Source organism: Corythoichthys intestinalis, chromosome 6 (assembly GCF_030265065.1).
Source record: "Corythoichthys intestinalis isolate RoL2023-P3 chromosome 6, ASM3026506v1, whole genome shotgun sequence".
In the NCBI taxonomy this organism is placed as follows: Eukaryota; Metazoa; Chordata; class Actinopteri; order Syngnathiformes; family Syngnathidae; genus Corythoichthys; species Corythoichthys intestinalis.
Window position 1 is genome coordinate 4,626,679 of NC_080400.1, and position 20,251 is coordinate 4,646,929.

General features: G+C 39.7%; 1 protein-coding gene across 1 annotated transcript in view; it reads right to left on the reverse strand.

Moving 5' to 3' along the window:
* Positions 1 to 20,251, reverse strand: part of LOC130917258 (cell adhesion molecule 2-like) — a 266,201-nt gene that overhangs the window by 53,869 nt on the left and 192,081 nt on the right. The window contains exon 4 of the mRNA XM_057838478.1: positions 11,643 to 11,669. Within this exon, the coding sequence (XP_057694461.1) occupies positions 11,643 to 11,669 (27 nt within the window). The remainder of the gene's footprint in view (positions 1 to 11,642; positions 11,670 to 20,251) is intronic.

Consider the following 20,251-nt stretch of genomic DNA (forward strand, 5'->3'; position numbering starts at 1 on the left):
TTTTTTTCTAAATATTTGTTTTCTAGTTTTTTTTTCTGTTTCCTGTTTCAATTGTTGTTGTTTTTTTTAACTTGTTGATTTAATGTGATTTTTATGCATCATTCTCTGTTTTTGGATCTTCATGTGATGTAAAGCACTATGAATTTAATTTTGCCTGAATTTTTTTTTTTAAAGTTTAACTTTTCTAAATGCATTTATTTATTTTATTTTATGAATTTTTTAAATTTTATTTAGAATTTCCCAATTTTTAGTTGTATTTTTCAATGTTTTATGTATTTGTGTATTCCTCTGTCGCTAACTGTAAATTCAGGCATCGAAGAGTTAAACCCTCTGAAAAATAGCGCCCTCTATATCCAGGCCGTGTGAGCCAATTGAAATAACGTGACCCAAAAAATCCAAACATTTCCTGTGTTTTCCCCTGTCGAACGCTCACCCGCGGGAGCTTGGGAATTAATCACCGCTAATGCCGCGTCTTGACAAAATCATAATTAATTGGCCGAGTCTAAACGGCGTGGCCCATTTGCCGGCGAAGCGAGCGAGCGCCTCGACCGTATAAATATTCTGTTTAATTAAAAAGTGCAGCGGGTGACGACGGCGCTCTCGTGACAACAAACGCGCTGAATATTTACTCCCGGAATGGTAGAAAGAAGTTCATCGAAACCCTCTTCTTTCTGAGCTCACGGCAGAACCGACGATATCGTTGGAGCGTCGCCGCTTAAAATAACTTGGAGTTCATCTCCCACGAGAGGGGACGCGTGTAAAAACGCTCTGGTAAAGTGAGCGGGAATATTTTTGGCTCGACTCACCTTGTCAGGCGCGTTCTGTGAAGAGGCGTACCGCAAGGGTCAACGCCGAGACCGCTTCGCTTCTCAAATCGTCATTCGCTGTCAATGAGTTAAAAAATGAAAGTTGTTTTTCTCTGGGCCAAGATGCTCCCTCGCTCGCAAAAATAAATTTATTACTAGTAGATGTCCAATCGCTTTGAAGCGGGAGAGTGGCAGCAAATGAATTTTCGCCTTTGAGTAAATAGCAGCTGCTTGGCATTGATAAAATAATTGTTTAAAATCGGTTTAAGGTAGTTATGACTTCATTTTTAATGTCCGTTCATTGACTGTGATGGGTAGGTTGCCCCTACCAACATGGCTGCCCTGATGCCATGTTAGTAGGGGAGATGAAGTTTTTTCATGCTTCTGCCGTGAAGCGAACGAGTTCATCGCTAGTAGATGTCCAATCAGTTTGAAGTGAAAGGGCTGGCAGCGTATGAACTTTCGTTGGTGCCCACGGAGTAAATAGCAGATGCTTTGACATTTACAAAACAATGTTTTAAAAATCGGTTGACGCTAGTTCTGACTTACTTTTAATGTGTATGCATTGACTTGGAAAAGTTGCCCCTATCAAGATGGCTACCATGAAGGCATTCTGGTAGGGACGCTGTCTTTGTGGTAGCCAAGTAGTAGTACCTGAACAATTAATTTGGACCAAAATGGCTGTTTTTAGATGGGAAAAACGAAATGAGATCGTCAGCGCCCTCTGCTGTGAGAGACTTCCAGCGCCCCTGCTTTGATGGGTTGGTTGCCCCTACCAACATGGCTGCTAGGGGTGATGAAAGGTCTTTTCATGCTTCTGCCGTGAAGCGAAATGAATTAATTGCGAGTAAATGTCCAATTACTTTGAAATGGGAGGGTGGCAGCTTCCTTCATTCGCTGCCAGCTGTCCAACTCCAAATGAATTGGACATCCGGGACTGTCAATGTCAGGCACTGAGTAAATACAGTGGGGCAAAAAAGTATTTCGTCAACCACCAATTGTGCAAGTTCTCCTACTTGAAAAGATTAGAGAGGCCTGTAATTGTCAACATGGGTAAACCTCAACCATGAGAGACAGAATGTGGAAAAAAAAGAAACCAGAAAATCACATTGTTTGATTTTTAAAGAATTTATTTCCAAATTAGAGTGGAAAATAAGTATTTAGTCACCTAAAAACAAGCAAGATCTCTGGCTGTCAAAGAGGTTTAACTTCTTCTAACGAGGCTCCACTCGTTACCTGTATTAATGGCACCTGTTTTAACTCATTATCGGTATAAAAGACACCTGTCCACAACCTCAGTCAGTCACACTCCAAACTCCACTATGGCCAAGACCAAAGAGCTGTCGAAGGACAACGGAGACAAAATTGTACAACTGCACCAGGCTGGGAAGACTGAATCTGCAATAGGTAAAACGCTTGGTGTAAAGAAATCAACTGTGGGAGCAATTATTAGAAAATGGAAGCCTAACAAGAACATTGATAATCTCCCTCGATCCGGGGCTCCATGCAAGAGCTCACCCCGTGGCGTCAAAATGATAACAAGAACGGTGAGCAAAAATCCCAGAACCACACGGGGGGACCTAGTGAATGACCTACAGAGAGCTGGGACCACAGAAACAAAGGCTACTATCAGTAACACATTGCGCCGCCAGGGACTCAAATCCTGCACTGCCAGACGTGTCCCCCTGCTGAAGAAAGTACACGTCCAGGCCCATCTGCGGTTCGCTAGAGAGCATTTGGATGATCCAGAAGAGGACTGGGAAAATGTGTTATGGTCAGATGAAACCAAAATAGAACTTTTTGGTAGAAACACAGGTTCTCGTGTTGGGAGGAGAAAGAATACTGAATTGCATCCGAAGAACACCATACCCACTGTGACGCATAGGGGAGGAAACATCATGCTTTGGGGCTGCTTTTCTGCAAAGGGACCAGGACGACTGATCTGTGTAAAGGAAAGAATGAATGGCGCCATGTATCGAGAGATTTTGAGTGAAAATCTCCTTCCATCGACAAGGGCATTGAAGATGAGACGTGGCTGGGTCTTTCAGCATGACAATGATCCCAAACACACAGCCATGGCAACAAAGGAGTGGCTTTGTAAGAAGCATTTCAAGGTCCTGGAGTGGTCAAGCCAGTCTCCAGATCTCAACCCCAAAGAAAATCTGTGGACGGTTTTGAAAGTCCCTGTTGTCCAACGACAGCCCCAAAACATCACTGCTCTAGAGGAGATCTGCATATGTAAATGGGACAAAAACGGTTGGACAAAAGACATTTTGAATCATTGAAATTTCATGTCTTTGCCATCGTAAATGAGTGAGGCGCTTTTGTTTTTTTGGTGATCATTCTGTCCTTGAAGGCAACAACATGGTGTCACCTTGACTAACCTTGAGTGACAGCCCAAAGAGGAATAACTCCTATTCCACTTAAATTGTACCGATAACTAGAAAAAGGTCATAATTATCAGCGCCGGTCATCACTCACGCTGACAGAAACGCCGCTAACGCCGATGTCGCGGCAATAAAGCTTTGCCGCTAAGCTATTTCGCGCCTTGATTGGAGAGATTTAAGAAGTCTTTAAGGACCCTGGCTAATTAGCATTAAATCTACCCCTGATCCATTAGCGGGAGCTAATGGCTAAATGACCTGTCGGGAGTGAGGAATGTCTTCAAACTTGAGATCTAAAGCTGACGTCCAAGTCAATTTTCAGTCACTTCCTGTTGTGTTTAGGGCACTTTCAGGTCATTTCCTTGTTAACTGATTTGCTGACAATGACAGAGCCAGACGGCCAATCTATTGAGATCGGGAAGGAGCGAATGAGCAACCAAATGGGTTTGACGTCTAGCGCCGTCAATAGCACTCGAACATGAGCGTTCAAAGCCCTGTTTAAATGAATTGGATGTCAATAGCATGCAATTAGTTGATTTTGAGTCACTTTCTTGTTAATTTTGGGGTATTAACGGGTCACTTTTTGGTAAATTATGGAGCATTCCGGGCAGGGCCGGCCCAGCCTATACGCGGACTATGCAGCTGCTTAGGGCCCCTGACCACTAGGGGGCCCCCAATCTGGCAATTATTTAACTTATATTCTATTTTGTTTACTACAGTTTGCTTTATTTGACTTTTGTGAGTTTTGATACTTGATTACAAGCGCCAAAAAAATAAAAGTTCTTCCTTCTTTCTTTTCCTCTTTTAGAAAAAGGTTTGGCGCTATCTACTGTAAATACCGACAATCATTTGGGGTGAGAAGTTTAAAGTATGCAGTGCAACAAAATCTGATTAGTATACAAAATATGGACGTATGGCTTGGATTGCATGTATGGGTTTCACAGTACACTGTGACGAAATGGTGGGCCAAAAATAGGGGCCCCTTGGCACTATTTTGCTTAGGGCCCCCAAATGGCCTGGGCCGGCCCTGATTCCGGGGTGACTTCCAGTACATTTTGGACCGTTTCCTGTCCTGTCGATTTTAAAGTGCGTATGACAGGATAGAAAAAGTCTTATATAGCATTATTATGTGAAATAGAATCATGAATCCGTACATTTTGGATTGTTTCCTGATAATTTTAGGGCATTTACCGGTCCTTTCCAGTTCCTTTTATGGCATTTCTGGGTTACTTTTGGTTAGTTTTTGGTCAATTCCTTTATATTTTGGATCGTTTCCTGTTGATTTGAGGCATATCCCAGTCACTTCCTGTTCATTTATGGGCATTTCCGGGTTACCTCCGCTTGATTATGGGTCATCTCTTTTAAAATTTAGATCGTTTCCATCCAATTTGAGGCATTTCCTAGTCACTTTCTGTTGATTTTGGAGCATTTACGGGTACTTATTGTTGATTTTGGGTCACTTCCCGGTCTCTTCCTGTTGATTTTAAGTTAATAATAAAATAAGAAAAAATAATAAATTTCATTTATGTTGAGATATCGAGTATTTTTTTGCGCATGGATATACAGTGGGGCAAATAAGTATTTAGTCAACCACTAATTGTGCAAGTTCTCCCACTTGAAAATATTAGAGAAGCCTGTAATTGTCAACATGGGTAAACCTCAACCATGAGAGACAGAATGTGGAAATAAAAAACAGAAAATCAAAAATCAAAAACGTTTTCTGTAACTCTTCACAAGCTTCTCACACACTGTTGCTGGTATTTTGGCCCATTCCTCCATGCAGATCTCCTCTAGAGCAGTGATGTTTTGGGGCTGTCGTTGGACAACGTGGACTTTCAACTCCCTCCACAGATTTTCTATGGGGTTGAGATCTGGAGACTGGCTAGGCCACTCAGTGGCGCCACCAGGGGGTGGCCACGGCCACCCCTATAAATAGGTTGGCCACCCCACTGGCCACCCCGCTTGCCAGTATGTCGTTAGATTGTTGTAGCATCAGTTATGCATTTCATCCCAAATGAATGCATTAACTTTGTTAAATGTAGGGCTGTCAAATTTATTGCGTTAATTTTTAAAATTAATCACGCAGTCGCAGTACGACTCAGTCATGCATTGCCGCAAACAGCCTACAATGGCGCCGTTTTACTTATATACAGAGATAAGAGGCAGTGTCAAGTGAGCGGAGTAGATACAAGCATTCAATGGGGCCGTACTTTTAATTGGCAAAATCTTTGTCATCTCTCCCACAGTAACTGTAAATATTGTGGGAAGCGACGTGGGGAAGAATGACAGGAGTTGATCTTTTTCTAAACACCCTGTAGTGTACCCAACGCAGAGAAGATATAGCATTTGCAGCCACCACACACAGTCATGGTTGCACCACTTCCCATCATGCATTTGGGCAGAACAGTTAAGTTGCTACAGTATCATTTACTGAAAGCTCAACAAATACACTAGATGGCAATATTTAGTCACAATATACAAACTCACATTCATCCTTTAAGAATTATAAGTGTTTCTATCTGTGGATCACTTTCACAGAAAGAATGTTAATAATGTTAATGCCATCTTGTGGATTTATTGTTATAATAAACAAATACAGTACTTATGTACAGTATGTTGAATGTATATATCCGTCTTGTCTTATCTTTCCATTCCAACAATAATTTACAGAAAAATATGGCATATTTTAGAGATGGTTTGAATTGCGATTAATTACAATTAATTCATTTTTAAGCTGTGATTAACTCGATTAGAAATTTTAATCGTTTGACAGCCCTAGTTAAATGTACACCTTATGCCTAATATATACATAACACAATAAAACAGAATTGTTGTGGAACTCAAAATGTTGACTGGACAGTTATGGACTACAAATGAACGTGATGGAGTCGGATAGCCGCTCTAACCTTGTCGAAACGGCTGAACTTTTTGAGTGGATTGGGCACGGACTGCATCTAGCAATTATTACTATGTCGCGTTATTTTGTATCTGACTGTGTGTGATTTCTCTGATAGCTTTTGTGATGGTAAAGCATTCAGCATAAAGCACAATCCAACGGTGAAACTTATAATATGACCGAGAAATGGCCCCAGCTATTTTTCTGTATGTGCTTAATTCTGTGTCATTATTGCTATCATAAAATCTAAAGTGTTTCATTTGCAGAAGATCAATATAGCTTTAATGTGTGTCTGTCTGTCTGTCTGTTTGGGGGTTCATGTATGCGTGCATTTATTAAAAAATGCACTGGGGGGGAAAAAAACCTTGAAACCATAAAGTAAACACTTGTATTGAATAATTATGTCACAGCAGCCATTAACAATAAATTGTCTTTTTGAAGTGTACTGTTCAAGCTGCAAGTCATTTGTGTTACAATGACATGTTTGCACAGGCATATTGATTTTGACAATGTACATTGTTCAAGCCATACACGCTGTTATAAATGCTCATACTTGAATTCTTATTGTTTACAATACATTTTTATAAACTTAATGTTTAGACTGCATGTACAATTGTTAAATATATCAAATTGAATGCTGGTAACTAAATCAACAAGAAACTGTTCATCTGTATTTCATGCATTGATTCAGATTTTCAAATGATATAACAATCCGCTTGGGCGACTTTATCGTCATTTATCGTTATCGAGGTAAATCTGCTCAATTTATCGTGATACGTGTTTAAGGCCATATCGCCCACCCCTACTCGATACATGGCCCCATTCATACTTTCCTTTACAATAAGTCGTCCTGGTCCCTTTGCAGAAAAACAGCCCCAAAGCACGATGTTTCCACCCTCATGCTTCACAGTGGGTGTGGTGTTCTTCGGATGCAATTCAGTATTCTTTCTCCTCCAAACACAAGAACCTGTGTTTCTACCAAAAAGTTCTATGTTGGTTTCATCTGACCATAACACGTTCTCCCAGTCCTCTTTTGGATCATCCAAATGCTCTCTAGCGAACCGCAGACGGTCCTGGATGTGTACTTTCTTCAGCAGGGGGACACGTCTGGCAGTGCAGGATTTGAGTCCCTGGCGGCGCATTGTGTTACTGATAGTAGCCTTTGGTTCTGTGGTCCCAGCTCTTTTTAGGTCATTCACTAGGTCCCCCCGTACGGTTCTGGGATTTTTGCTCACCGTTTTTTTATCATTTTGACGCCACAGAGTGAGATCTTGCATGGAGCCCCAGATCGAGGGAGATTATCACTGGTCTTGTATGTCTTCCATTTTCCCACAGTTGATTTCTTTACACCAAACATTTTACCTATTGCAGATTCAGTCTTCCTAGCCTGGTGCAGGTCTACAATTTTGTCACTGGTGTCCTTCGACGGCTCTTTGGTCTTGGCCATAATGGAGTTTGGAGTGTGACTGACTGAGGTCGTGGACAGGTGTCTTTTATACCCATAATGAGTTAAAACAGGTGCCATTAATACAGGTAACGAGTGGAGCCTCGTTAGACCTCGTTAGAAGAAGTTAGACCTCTTTGACAGCCAGAAATCTTGCTTGTTTGTAGGTGACATAATACTTATTTTCCACTCTAATTTGGAAATAAATTCTTTAAAAATCAAACAATGTGATTTTCTGGGGATTTTTTCCACATTCTGTCTCTCATGGTTGAGGTTTACCCATGTTGACAATTCTCTAATCTTTTCAAGTAGGAGAACTTGCACAATTGGTGGTTGACTAAATACTTGTTTGCCCCACTGTATAGCCGACGATTTTATTACGGTGATAAAAGTGCTCTGCCCTGTGGTTGGGCGCAGCGGGGAGAGACCGTGGAACGAAGTGGTGATAAATATCCCGTTAGGGAGAAGCAGACTTCTTCGCATTGTCTTTTTGTGTGTGTCTGCCAGCCAGCCAGAAACAAAGAAATAAAACTCAATAAATCCACATCGGAAAGTGGGTCAGAAAAACACTATTGTCTCATGATAAACTCCATTACACAATGAGCATGAACTCCTCTTTTAAAATATAGTGGTAACTATATTTTTGCGCCTGTATCCACTGTTGATATTTTTGGACTCGGCTATAAAGCTAATTGCCGTTCAAGGTAACCCAGCAACGGGAAAAGGAAGAGAAGTGGAATGATGAGTGTGGAGAGACGCCGAATGAAGTGGATTTACTTCTGCACAACACACACAGAAGCACAAACAAACAAACAAAAAAAATCACGTAACGGATGGAAAAAAGACATGTGGGGTGCAATTAGGTCCTTTTTAGGTTTGTGACATGTTTTTTAAGGGATACAATGCAGCAAAATAAGCTGTACAAGGATATTGTCAAAAGATTGATTGTTTTAAGTATTTTATGATAAAATGATGACAGATCTGGAATGCCATTGTCATGGCATCTCATATGAGGTATTACACAATATATTTTATCATAATACAATTTTTGTCTTTGTTGAATGCGACAATAATTTAAACGTGAATTTAATGAAGGAGGGTTTTTTATGTTTTTGTTTCAACAGTTTCATAATAAAATAATTACGGATCTGGAATGCCCTTATCATAGCCTTTGATATGAGATGTTACTCATCATGGTTTATTGCAAATGGATTTTTGATTTTGTGTCAATAACTGAAATATAAACTTAATGGAGTTTTTTTTTTTTTTTTTGCTTTGTTTTAAGGACTTAATGATGAAATCATTACAGATCTGGAATGGCCTTGCCATGACCTCTCATATGAGATATTACTCAAAATGGTAAATTGCATACTGATTTTTGGCTTTGTTGAATGCAACAATAACTAAAACGTGAGCTTAACAGAAAGAGGGATTCATGTTGTGTTTTAAAGGTTTATTGATGAAATAATTACAGATCTGGAATGTCCTTGATAGGGCCTTTCATTTGAGATATTACTCAACATGGTTTATTGCAAAGCGATTTTGACTATGTGACAATAACTGAAACATAAACTTAATACAAAGGGTTTTTTGTTTTGTTTTGAGGACTTATTGACAAAATAATGACATATCTGGAATGCCGTTGCCATGCTCTATCATATGAGATATTACTCAACATGGTTTATTGCAAACTGATTTTTGGCCTTATTGAGTGCCACAATAATTGAAACATGAATCAACAGAAAGAAAGTTTTTTTCAGTTTTGTTTTAACGACTTAACGATAAAATAATTACTAATCTGGAATGCCCTTGCCATGGCCTCTCCTACGAGATATTACTCAACACGGTTTATTGCAAACTGATTTTTGGCTTTGCTGAATGCCACAAACTAAACCATTATTCATGTTTAAAGGAAATAGTTTTTTTTGTTTGTTTTGTTTTAAGGGCTTAATGATGAAATAATGACAGATCTGGAATACCCTTGCCATGACCTTTCATATGAGATATTACTCTGTAAGGTTTATTGTAAACTTATTTTTGGCTTTGTTGAATGCCACAGTAATTGAAACATGAACTTAACAAAGATAGTTTTTTGTTTGTTTTAAGGACTGAATGATGAAATAATGACAAATCTTGATTGCCCTTGCCGTGGCCATTCATATGAGATATTACTCAACATGGTTTATTGCAAATGTAGTTTTGACTATGTGGCAATAACTGAAACGGAAACTTAATAGAAAGGTTTTTTTTGTTCTGTATTAAGGATTCAATGATAAAATAATTACTGTTCTGAAATGTCCTGGCCGTGGCCTCTCATAATAAATATTACTTAAAAGGGTTTATTACAAAAGGATTTTTGGCTTTGCTGTATGCAACATGAACTGAAATGTGAACTTAACAGAAAGACCCCCCCCCCCCCAATAAAATAACTACACATCTGGAAAGCCCTCGCATTGGTCTTTCATATGAGATATTACTCAATATAGTTGATTACAAACTGATTTTTGGCCTTGGTGAGTTTGACAATAACAGAAACGTACACTTAATAGAAAGAGTTTTTTTTTTTAATTTGGTTTAAGGACTTAATGATAAATCAATTACAAATTTGTAATTCCCTAGTTATGGCCTCTCTTATGAGATATTACTCAATATGGTTTATTGCAAACAAATTTTTGGCAATGTGACAATAACTGAAGAGGGTTTTTGTGTTTTGTTTTCAGGATTTAATGATAAAATAATAACTGATCTGGAATGCCCTGGTCATGGCCTCTCTTATGAGATATTACTCAATATAGTTTTTTGCAAACTGATTTTTAGCTCTGTTGAGTTTGACAATAACTGAAATGTATACTTATTAGAAAGGAGTTTTTTTTTTTTTTTTTTTTTGGTTTATGAAGTTTTTATAAAACAAGTACAAATTTGTAATGTACTTGTCATTGGCTCTCTTATGAGATATTAGTCAATATGGTTTATTGCAAGTTTTTTTTATTTTTTATTGTTTTGGTTTAAGGACTTAATGATAAAACAATTACAAATTTGTAATGCCCTAGTCATGGCCTCTCTTATGAGATATTAGTCAATATGGTTTATTGCAAACAGATTTTTGGCTATGTGACAATAACTGAAACATGAAATTAATAAAAAAGAGGGTTTTTGTGTTTTGTTTTCAGGATTTATTGATAAAATAATTATTGATCTGGAATGCCCTGGCCATGGCCTCTCATATGAGATATTACTCAATATAGTTTATTACAAACTGATTTTTGGCTTTGTTGAATTTGACAATAACAGAAACGTAAACTTAATAGAAAGTTTTTTTTGTTTTGGTTTAAGGACTTAATGATAAAACAATTACAAATTTGTAATGCCCTAGTCATGGCCTCTCTTATGAGATATTACTCAATATGGTTTATTGCAAACAGATTTTTGGCTATGTGACAATAACTGAAAAATGAAATTAATAGAAAGAGGGTTTTTGTGTTTTGTTTCCAGGATTTATTGATAAAATAATTACTGATCTGGAATGCCCTGGCCATGGCCTCTCATATGAGATATTAATCAATATAGTTTATCGGAAACAGATTTTTTTTTTCTTTGTTGAGTTTGTTAAGTGTTGACAGTAACTGAAACGGATATTTAGTAGAAAGAGGGGTTTATGTTTTGGTTTAAGAAGTTATTGATAAAATCTTTTTTACAAATTTGTGTTGCCCTTGTCGTGGCCTCTCTTATGAGATATTACACCATATATTTTCTGATGACAATTTTTTAACTCCGTGACTAGTGAAAATACCTAAAAATAGGCAGAAAGGGTAACAGCAACTGCGTCTATGACGTATTTTTGCACTTTTTCTTCCCATATGTTCCTCTCCCGCCCTTGGATCATCTTACCGGATACCCCCCGCCCAACCCTGCAACATGACACACACGTGCTTTCTGTACTGTGAGCATCAGCAGAAGAATAACAAAATGCTTTGCCCCGGAGCGCCGTATGTTAATGCCCCTTCGGCTCTTGAGGTGGGCGGATGGGAGGCGTAGGGAGGGATATAAAGCGCTTTATTGCTAGCTGTGTGTAACATAAATCATGTAGGAAGGAAATGGAGGCCATAACTCACCTCTGGGTTTGCTTTTTGTCCCTTCCACTGATAGCGTGAGGGGGGCAAAACAAAAGAAAAACAGCAGGTTAGATAATCATCAGCCAGGTGGAAATATACATTCCTGTATAATACAGCGCAATCGTGTTAGCGGTGTATGCTTCAAGGCACTGAAAGATGAGCAATGAAAGCCAGTCCTCCCAATATAACTATATTAAACGTCTAATGTAGGCAATGGCAGCCAATGTGTAGATTTTGGGTCACTTCCTGCACATTTCTGGCTGTTATGGGGTCACTTCTTGTTCATTTCGGATAATCCCCTATTGATTTTTGAGTGTTTCCAGCTCACTTCCTGTTTATCGGTCACTCCTTGTTGGATTTTGAGCAATTACAGGCCACATCCTGTAGGTTTTGTGGCACTTATGGGTCAATTCGTGTTGCGTTCGGGTCACTTAGGCTACGTTCATACTACAGGCCTTAATGCACGAATCCGATTTTTTCGTGTTTTTCCGACTCGAGTGAGGCATTAACTTGACGGTCTGAACGTGACAAGTCGCATAGAACGGGACCATTTCAAATCCGATCTGGGTCACTTTCGTATGTGGTCTAAATCCGATCTGGGCCACATTTTTCCAGACTGTCGCGGCGGTCTGTACTGTCCAGTCCCGCAAATCGGATTTCATGCAGCAATTACGTCATCAAATAGCGAGAGAGTCGTTACCGTAGCGATGCACCTGTGCGTTATTAGCGCCTAGCTTGCAGTGAACACGGCTTTCGGTGAAGGGCTGGGCTTCACAACAGTCATAAAAAATAAAAATGGGTTGAGGATAAGCCTGAGAATGCTCAGTTTTCTCTGTTACAAGTGAGCAATATTTCAACATTGCTTACACGGCCGAGAGAGAGTCGGGGCAAACTGCCCATATGTGTGTGACGTGCACGGACAGTGCGTGCATGCTATCGATCCATATAAACTTTGAATATAAGCCTAAACGGGGATTATTTATGTCTGTTATTTGTGTCCTCCTTTTGAAAAGCAAAACATGATATCCCTGGAATGACGGATGACGTCTGTCATTTGTTTTGATGCTTCTGCGCATGCGGGTCTTTTTGCTCAGCGCGTGTCGGACCGCGAATTAGTGCGCATGCGTAATACTTGAACGGTCTCAATGGATAAAAGCAGTCTGAACGGGCACGCCAAAAAAACGGATATGACAAAAAATCGGATTCGTGCATTAAGACCTGTAGTATGAACGTAGCCTAATTGTACATCTTGGGGCGTTACGGGGTCACTTCCTGTTCATTTAGGAGCATTTCCTGGAGATTCTAGTGCATTTCCCGGACACTTCTTGTTGGACGGTCACTTCCTGTTGATTTTGGGTCAGTTCTTGCATAGTTTGGCCACTTCTGGGACCTTTTCCTGTTAATTGGTCACTCCCCACTGATTTTGGGTTGTTTCCTGGTCACTTCCTGTTGATTTTGATTCACTTCCTGCTCATTTCGGGGCATTTTCGGGCGTCTTCCTGTTCTTTGGTCACTCCCCGTAGAATTTAGGTCATTTCCCGCTCACTTCCTGTTGATTTCGAATCACTTCCTGTTGATTTTGGGTTATTTCATGTCCACTTCCTGTTGATTTTCGGTCACTTCTTGCAAATTTGGCGCATTCTGGGGCGACTTCCTGTTCTTTGGTCACCCCCCCTAGATTCTGGGTCATTTCGCGCTCACTTCCTGTTGATTTCGGGTCTCTTCCTGTTGATTTTGGGTTATTTCATGTTCACTTCCTGTCGATTTTCAGTCACTTCATGCAAATTTGGCGGATTCTGGGTCATTTCCTTTTCATTGGTCACTCCCCATTGATTTTGGGTCATTTCCCGCTCACTTCCTGTTGATTTTGGATAACTTCCTGTTGATTTTGGGTTATTTCATCTTCACCTCCTTTTGATTTTCAGTCACTTCCTTCAAATTTGGCACATTTTGGGTCACTTCCTGTTCATTGATCACTCCCTGTTGATTTCGGGTCATTTCCCGCTCACTTCCTGTTAATTTTGGGTCACTTCCTGTTGATTTTTGGGATATTTCATGTTCACTTCCTGTTGATTTTCGGTCACTTCCTGCAAATTTGGCGCATTCTGGGTCATTTCCTGTTCATTGGTAACTCCCAGTTTATTTCGGGTCATTTCCTGCTCACTTCCTGTTGATTTCGGGTCACTTCCTGTTGATTTTGGGTTATTTCATGTTCTCTTCCTGTTGATTTTCAGTCACTTCCTGCAAATTTGTCACATTCTGGGTCATTTCCTGTCCATTGGTCACTGCCCGTTGATTTTAGGTAATTTCCCGCTCACTTCCTGTTGATTTCGGGTCACTTGCTGTTGATTTGGGGTTATTTCATGTTCACTTCCTGTCGATTTTCGGTCACTTCCTGCAAATTTGGCGCATTCTGGGTCATTTTCTGTTCATTGGTCACTCCCCGTTGATTTTTGGTCATTTCCCGCTCACTTCCTGCTGATTTCTGGTCTCTTGTGGTTAGTTTTGGGGCCTTTTCAGGTCACTTTTTTGTCGATTTTGAGTCCATATCGATTGGGCTGTCTATTAAGTCAATGTCAGTGAAACCGCAATCAATCGACTAATCGATTCGCAAATGAATCGTCATCCATTTTAATAGACAATAAATCGTCTAGAGAGATTGTTGACCTTGACATTGTCCAAATTCTAATGTTGTCACTATTTTGAAAAGATTTGTAATAATTTTATTTTAATTATTAAATAATTTCTTAATAATTTCTTTTTTCAGTTAATCTTTAATCTACAATTTTACTCAACAAAAAAAGAGGGTGAAATCTGTGAAAATTCCTGCCCCCCCCCCAAACCCAAGGGAAAACAGTAAATATTGTCTTTATATTTGTCTTTGATACCCCTGCCTTTCATTCCCCCCCAAAAATAACTCCCAACTTTGAAATGAATGCTCACAGGAAAACTTCCTCTCCACGGACACGCGAGAAGTATGGCCATGGATCATAACGACGCTGACACGTTTGCAGAGGAGGCGCTTTAAAATGCATGCGTGAGTCCTCTTTTCTTTGGACATTTTCACAGCTACAGCACTTTTCCCACAAACAGTCATTAGTTTTCATTAAAGCAAAGCTGAAACCTTTTGGGAAAAGTCAACATTTCCCATCAAAGTCAAGAAAAAGAACAAACAAATTGTTTCAATCTTTGGCAGTAAAAGTAAACGCCACCATTGATGATGGCTACCATTTAATTGCCGTCAATGGTTTGGCCCTGCAACGATGAATCGATTAACTCGAGTAATTTGAAAGAAGAAAGAAAAAAGCTTTGAATTTTGCCGCTTCGAGTAGTCATCTCTATTCATCCTAGCTTGATCTGTCGTCATTCAATTCAACCAAACTGGCAATTTCTAGCCAATCACAGATAAGGAGGGCGGGCTGAGTAGCCCGCCATTGGGTGCTCATGTTATGTTTACACTGAAGCACTTTAGTTGAATAAATGCACACAGAACAGCACCATTGTTTTTGGCATACTGTGGGGCAAATAAGTATTTAGTCAACCACCAATTGTGCAGGTTCTCCTACTTGAAAAGATTACAGAGACCTGTAATTGTCAACATGGGTAAACCTCAACCATGAGAGACAGAATGTGGAAAAAAAAAACAGAAAATCACATTATTTGATTTTTAAAGAATTTATTTCCAAATTAGAGTGGAAAATAAGTATTTGCTCACCTACAAACAAGCAAGATTTCTGGCTGTCAAAGAGGTCTAACGAGGCTCCACTTAATGGCACCTGTTTTAACTCATTATCGGTATAAAAAACACCTGTCCACAATCTCAGTCAGTCACACTCCAAACTCCACTATGGCCAAGACAGAAGAGGTGTCGAAGGACACCAGAGACCTGGGAAGACTGAACCTGCAATAGGTAAAACGCTTGGTGTTAAGACATCAACTGTGGGAGCAATTAATAGAGAATGGAAGACATACAAGACCACTGATAATCTCCCTTGATCTGGGGCTCCATGCAAGATCTCACTCCGTGGCGTCAAAATGATAACATGAACGGTGAGCAAAAATCCCAGAACCACGCGGGGGGACCTAGTGAATGACCTACAGAGAGCTGGGACCACAGTAACAAAGGCTACTATCAGTAACACAATGCACCGCCAGGGACTCAAATCCTGCACTGCCAGACGTGTCCCCCTGCTGAAGCCAGTCCACGCCCAGGCCCTTCTGCGGTAAGCTACAGAGCATTTGGATGATCCAGAAGAGGACTGGGAGAATGTGTTATGGTCAGATGAAACTTAAGATACAACTTTTTGGTAGAAACACAGGTTCTCGTGTTTGGAGGAGAAAGAATACTGAATTGCATCCGAAAAACACCATACCCACTGTGAAGCATGGGGGTTAAAACATCATGCTTTGGGGCTGTTTTTCTGCAAAGGGACAAGTACGACTGATCTGTGTAAAGGAAAGAATGAATGGGGTCATGTATCAAGAGATTTTGAGTGAAAATCTCCTTCCGTCAGCAAGGGCATTGTAGATGAGACGTGGCTGGGTCTTTCAGCATGACAATGATCCCAAACACACAGCCAGGGCAACAAAGGAGTGGCTTCTTTCAAGGTCCTGGAGTGGCCTAGCCAGTCCCCAGATCTCAAAAAGCTTGTGAAGAGTTACAGAAAACGTTTGACCTCCGTTATTGCCAGCAAAGGGTACATAACAAAGTATTGAGATGAACTTTTGGTATTGACCAAATACCTATTTTCCACCATGATTTGCAAATAAATTCTTTAAAAATCAAACAATGTGATTTTCAGTTTTTTTTTTTCTTCCACATTCTGTCTCTCATGGTTGAGGTTTACCCATGAAGATAATCATAGGCCTCTCTAATTTAGTAGACTCTTGGTGGCATCCAGACGGGCTTTCACCCGCTGTCCTCCCTTGTTCTCACGATTTCCGGAGATGGTGCTTTCAGTGCTTTCTACTGGTAGCCAGGCCACAGTCTAACGTTAGCGGCTAACGCTAGCGGCCGCTAGCGGCTAACGCTACAAATGAACGCGATGGAGTCGGATAGCGGCTCTAACCTTGTCGAAATGGCTGAACTTAATGAGTGGATTGGGCACGGACTGCATCTAGGAATTACTATGTCGCGTTATTTTGTATCTGACTGTGTGTGATTTCTCTGATAGCTTTTTTGATGGTAAAGCATTCAGCATAAAGCACAATCCAACGGTGAAACTTATAATATGGCCGAGAAATGGCCCCAGTTATTTTTCTGTATGTGCTTAATTCTGTGTCATTATTGCTATCATAAAATCTTAAGTGTTTCATTTGCAGAAGATCAATATAGCTTTAATGTATGTCTGTCTGTCTGTTTGGGGGTTCATGTATGCGTGCATATATTAAAAAATGCACTGGGGGGAAAAAAGAAAACCTGAAACCATAAAGTAAACACTTGTATTGAATAATTATGTCACAGCAGCCATTAACAATAAATTGTCTTTTTGAAGTGTACTGTTCAAGCTGCAAGTCATTTGTGTTGCAATGACATGTTTGCACAGCCATATTGATTTTGACAATGTACATTGTTCAAGCCATACACGCTGTTATAAATGCTCATACTTCAATTCTTATTGTTTACAATACATTTTAGTAAACTTAATGTTTAGACTGCATGTACAATTGTTAAATATATCAAATTGAATGCTGGTAACTAAATCAACAAGAAACTGTTAATCTGTATTTCATGCATTGATTCAGATTTTCAAATTATATAACAGTCCGCTTGGGCGACTTTATCGTCATTTATCATTATCGAGGTAAATCTGCTCAATTTATCGTGATATGTGTTTAAGGCCATATCGCCCACCCCTAATATGTAGTGGTATGAAAAAGTATCTGAACCTTTTGGAATTTTTCACATTCCTGCATAAAATCAACATTAAATGTGTTCTAAACTTTTTCAAAATCACACAGATGTAAAAACAATGTCTGCTTTAGCTAAAACCACCCAAACATTTAGGTTTTCATATTTTAATGAGGATAACAATGACAGAAGGGGGGAAAATAAGTAGGTGAACCCTCTGCCTAAGGAGACTTAAAGAGCAATTGAAACCAATTTTTACCAAAAGGTTTAAGTCAGGTGTGTGCCCAATCACTTATGAGTGGTTTAAAGCTGCCCTGCCCACTATTAAACACACACCTGGTAAGAATTGTCTTGAGGAGATGCATTGTCTGATGTGCATCATGGCTCAGTCAAAAGAGCTGTCTAAAGATCAAGGATTGTTGATTTATATAAAGCTGGGAAAGGATACAAAACCGTCTCTTAAAGTCTCTCCCAAGGAGTGGCCGTCCACCAAAGATGATGCCAAGAGCTCAGCGCAGAATACTCAGACAGTAAAAAAATAAAATAAAATAACCCCGGAGTGTCTGACTTACAGACGAACTACAAACTATGGCCAAGAATGGTGTTCATGGGGGGGACTCCACAGAGGAAGCAACTGCTCTCTAAAAAAAAAAAATATATATATATATATATATATATATATATATATATATATGTTGCTCATTTAATGTTCACAAAAAGGCACTTGGATACTGCACAGAAGTTTTTAGGTAAAATATTTTGTGGATTTATTAACCCAAAGTTGAATTATTTGGGAGTATCACACAATGTCATGTGTGGAGGAAAAATGAAACTGCTCACCAACATCAACACGTCATCCCCACTGTGAAGCATGGCCAAGGGAGCATCATGATTTGGGGCTGTTTTGCTGCCTCTGGGCCTGGACAACTTGCAATCATTAATGGAAGAATAAATTTGAACGTTTTGCAGGAAAACTTGAGGCCATCTATCAGAAAGTTGAAGCTAAAAAGAAGATGGATGCTGCAACCATCCAAAACACAGAAGTAAATCAACTTTAGAATGGTTTCAGAATAACAAAATACACGTTCTAGAGTGGCCAAGTCAAAGTCCAGACTTGAACCCTATTGAGATGCTGTGGCATCAGTCATCCTAGGAATCTTACTGAACTACAACAGTTTTGTAGAGAAGAATGGGCCAAGATTAGTCCTGATCGATGTGCCAGACTGGTCCGCAGCTACTGGTTGCGTCTGGTTGAAGTTATTGCTGCCAGGGGGGGGGGGGGGGGGGGGGGGGTTTGGTAGGGGCACAAAATATTAAACGTGATGGTTGACTTACTTATTTTTCAACCTTCTGTCATTGTTTGCATAATATCCTTATCAAAACACGAAAACCTATAAACGTTTGGGTGGTTTTAGTTGAAGCAGACACTGTTTTTTATTATTATTATTATTTTTTAATCCTGTCCTGTTCAGCTGTTTGACACAGAGAATGGAAGTCTAAGTGCCCGGATTCTGAACAGTTTTAATGTTTCACATGGAGAGTCTGACATACTCCCATTGTGATCATTCAAAATACCTTTTTATTATGACAAAGCAGCGAACAGGAAGGGATTATGGGGGGACTGAAGAAAAGAAATACAAGAGAAGAAAGAAAAGAAACACATACACAAACAACAACAGGAAATACATTGAGCATCTAAACTAGTTACTAATAAGCTGGTGCTATCGTCAGCGAGATGTATTTCCGGTTTACACAGTTTTTTCATCTGTGTGATTTTGACAAAGATTAGATCACATTTGATGGTGATTTTCTGCAGAAATGTGAGAAATTCCAAAAGGTTCAGATACTTTTTCATACCACTGTATACCCTACATTATTAGTCCACACTATTCCACATTTTCCCACAGTATTCCTCATTTTTCCACATTATCACTCGTCATACTTCATTCACTCAACACAATTTCACATCACACATTATTCAAGATCTTTCTATTAAATAACTTCCCACATTTTTATATTCCAATTCTCTCAACATCCTTCATTTCACATCTTTCCATATGATAAAATCATTATTCCGAACATCAACCCGTCAGTCTAAATTGATTAGACGTCCAACGCCGTCAGTGACATGTAATCAGTGAACCAAAATGAATAGGAAGTTCCTGAAAATCTGTAGGAAGTGAGCCAAGCAAGAACTTTTTGTTGTTGTTGTTATCCTCCGCACGTTGTGAAAATCAAAAGCCATTCATTTGAAATGCATTATCTTGCGCCAGCGAGCTAACAATCCTGTAAAAACAGCAATTAAATGAAGGAAAATTGACTAGGAAGAGGAAGTCGATCATCCTTAAACATCTCGCCGACGCTCGGATTTGCGATCATCGCGCTCATTCATTTTGCATTTTACGAGCAGCTTGTATAAAAAGATGAAGTGCGCCGTCAGAAAAATGCAAAGTGTACAGATACAGATTATGCGATGTGTGCGCTGCATAATGACGAATCGTTAAGTAGGCCCGGTATTTTTCGGCTTCTATTTCGCGAGAGTGCGTGCGGGAAGTTGCTGTGTTTTTCCCTCTTTTGGCTGTCAATCAAAAACGATAAAAATGAGAGCTTCTGTACTTTGAGTGCAAAATAATATTTGGTGGGAAAATAGTAGCGGAGATGAACAAGTTTGCTTGGTTATCTGGTTTCCGATTTCACAAGGGAATGATGGTGTTTAGTGCCATTGACGGCTGTAGACGTCCGATCCATTTGAAGTGGG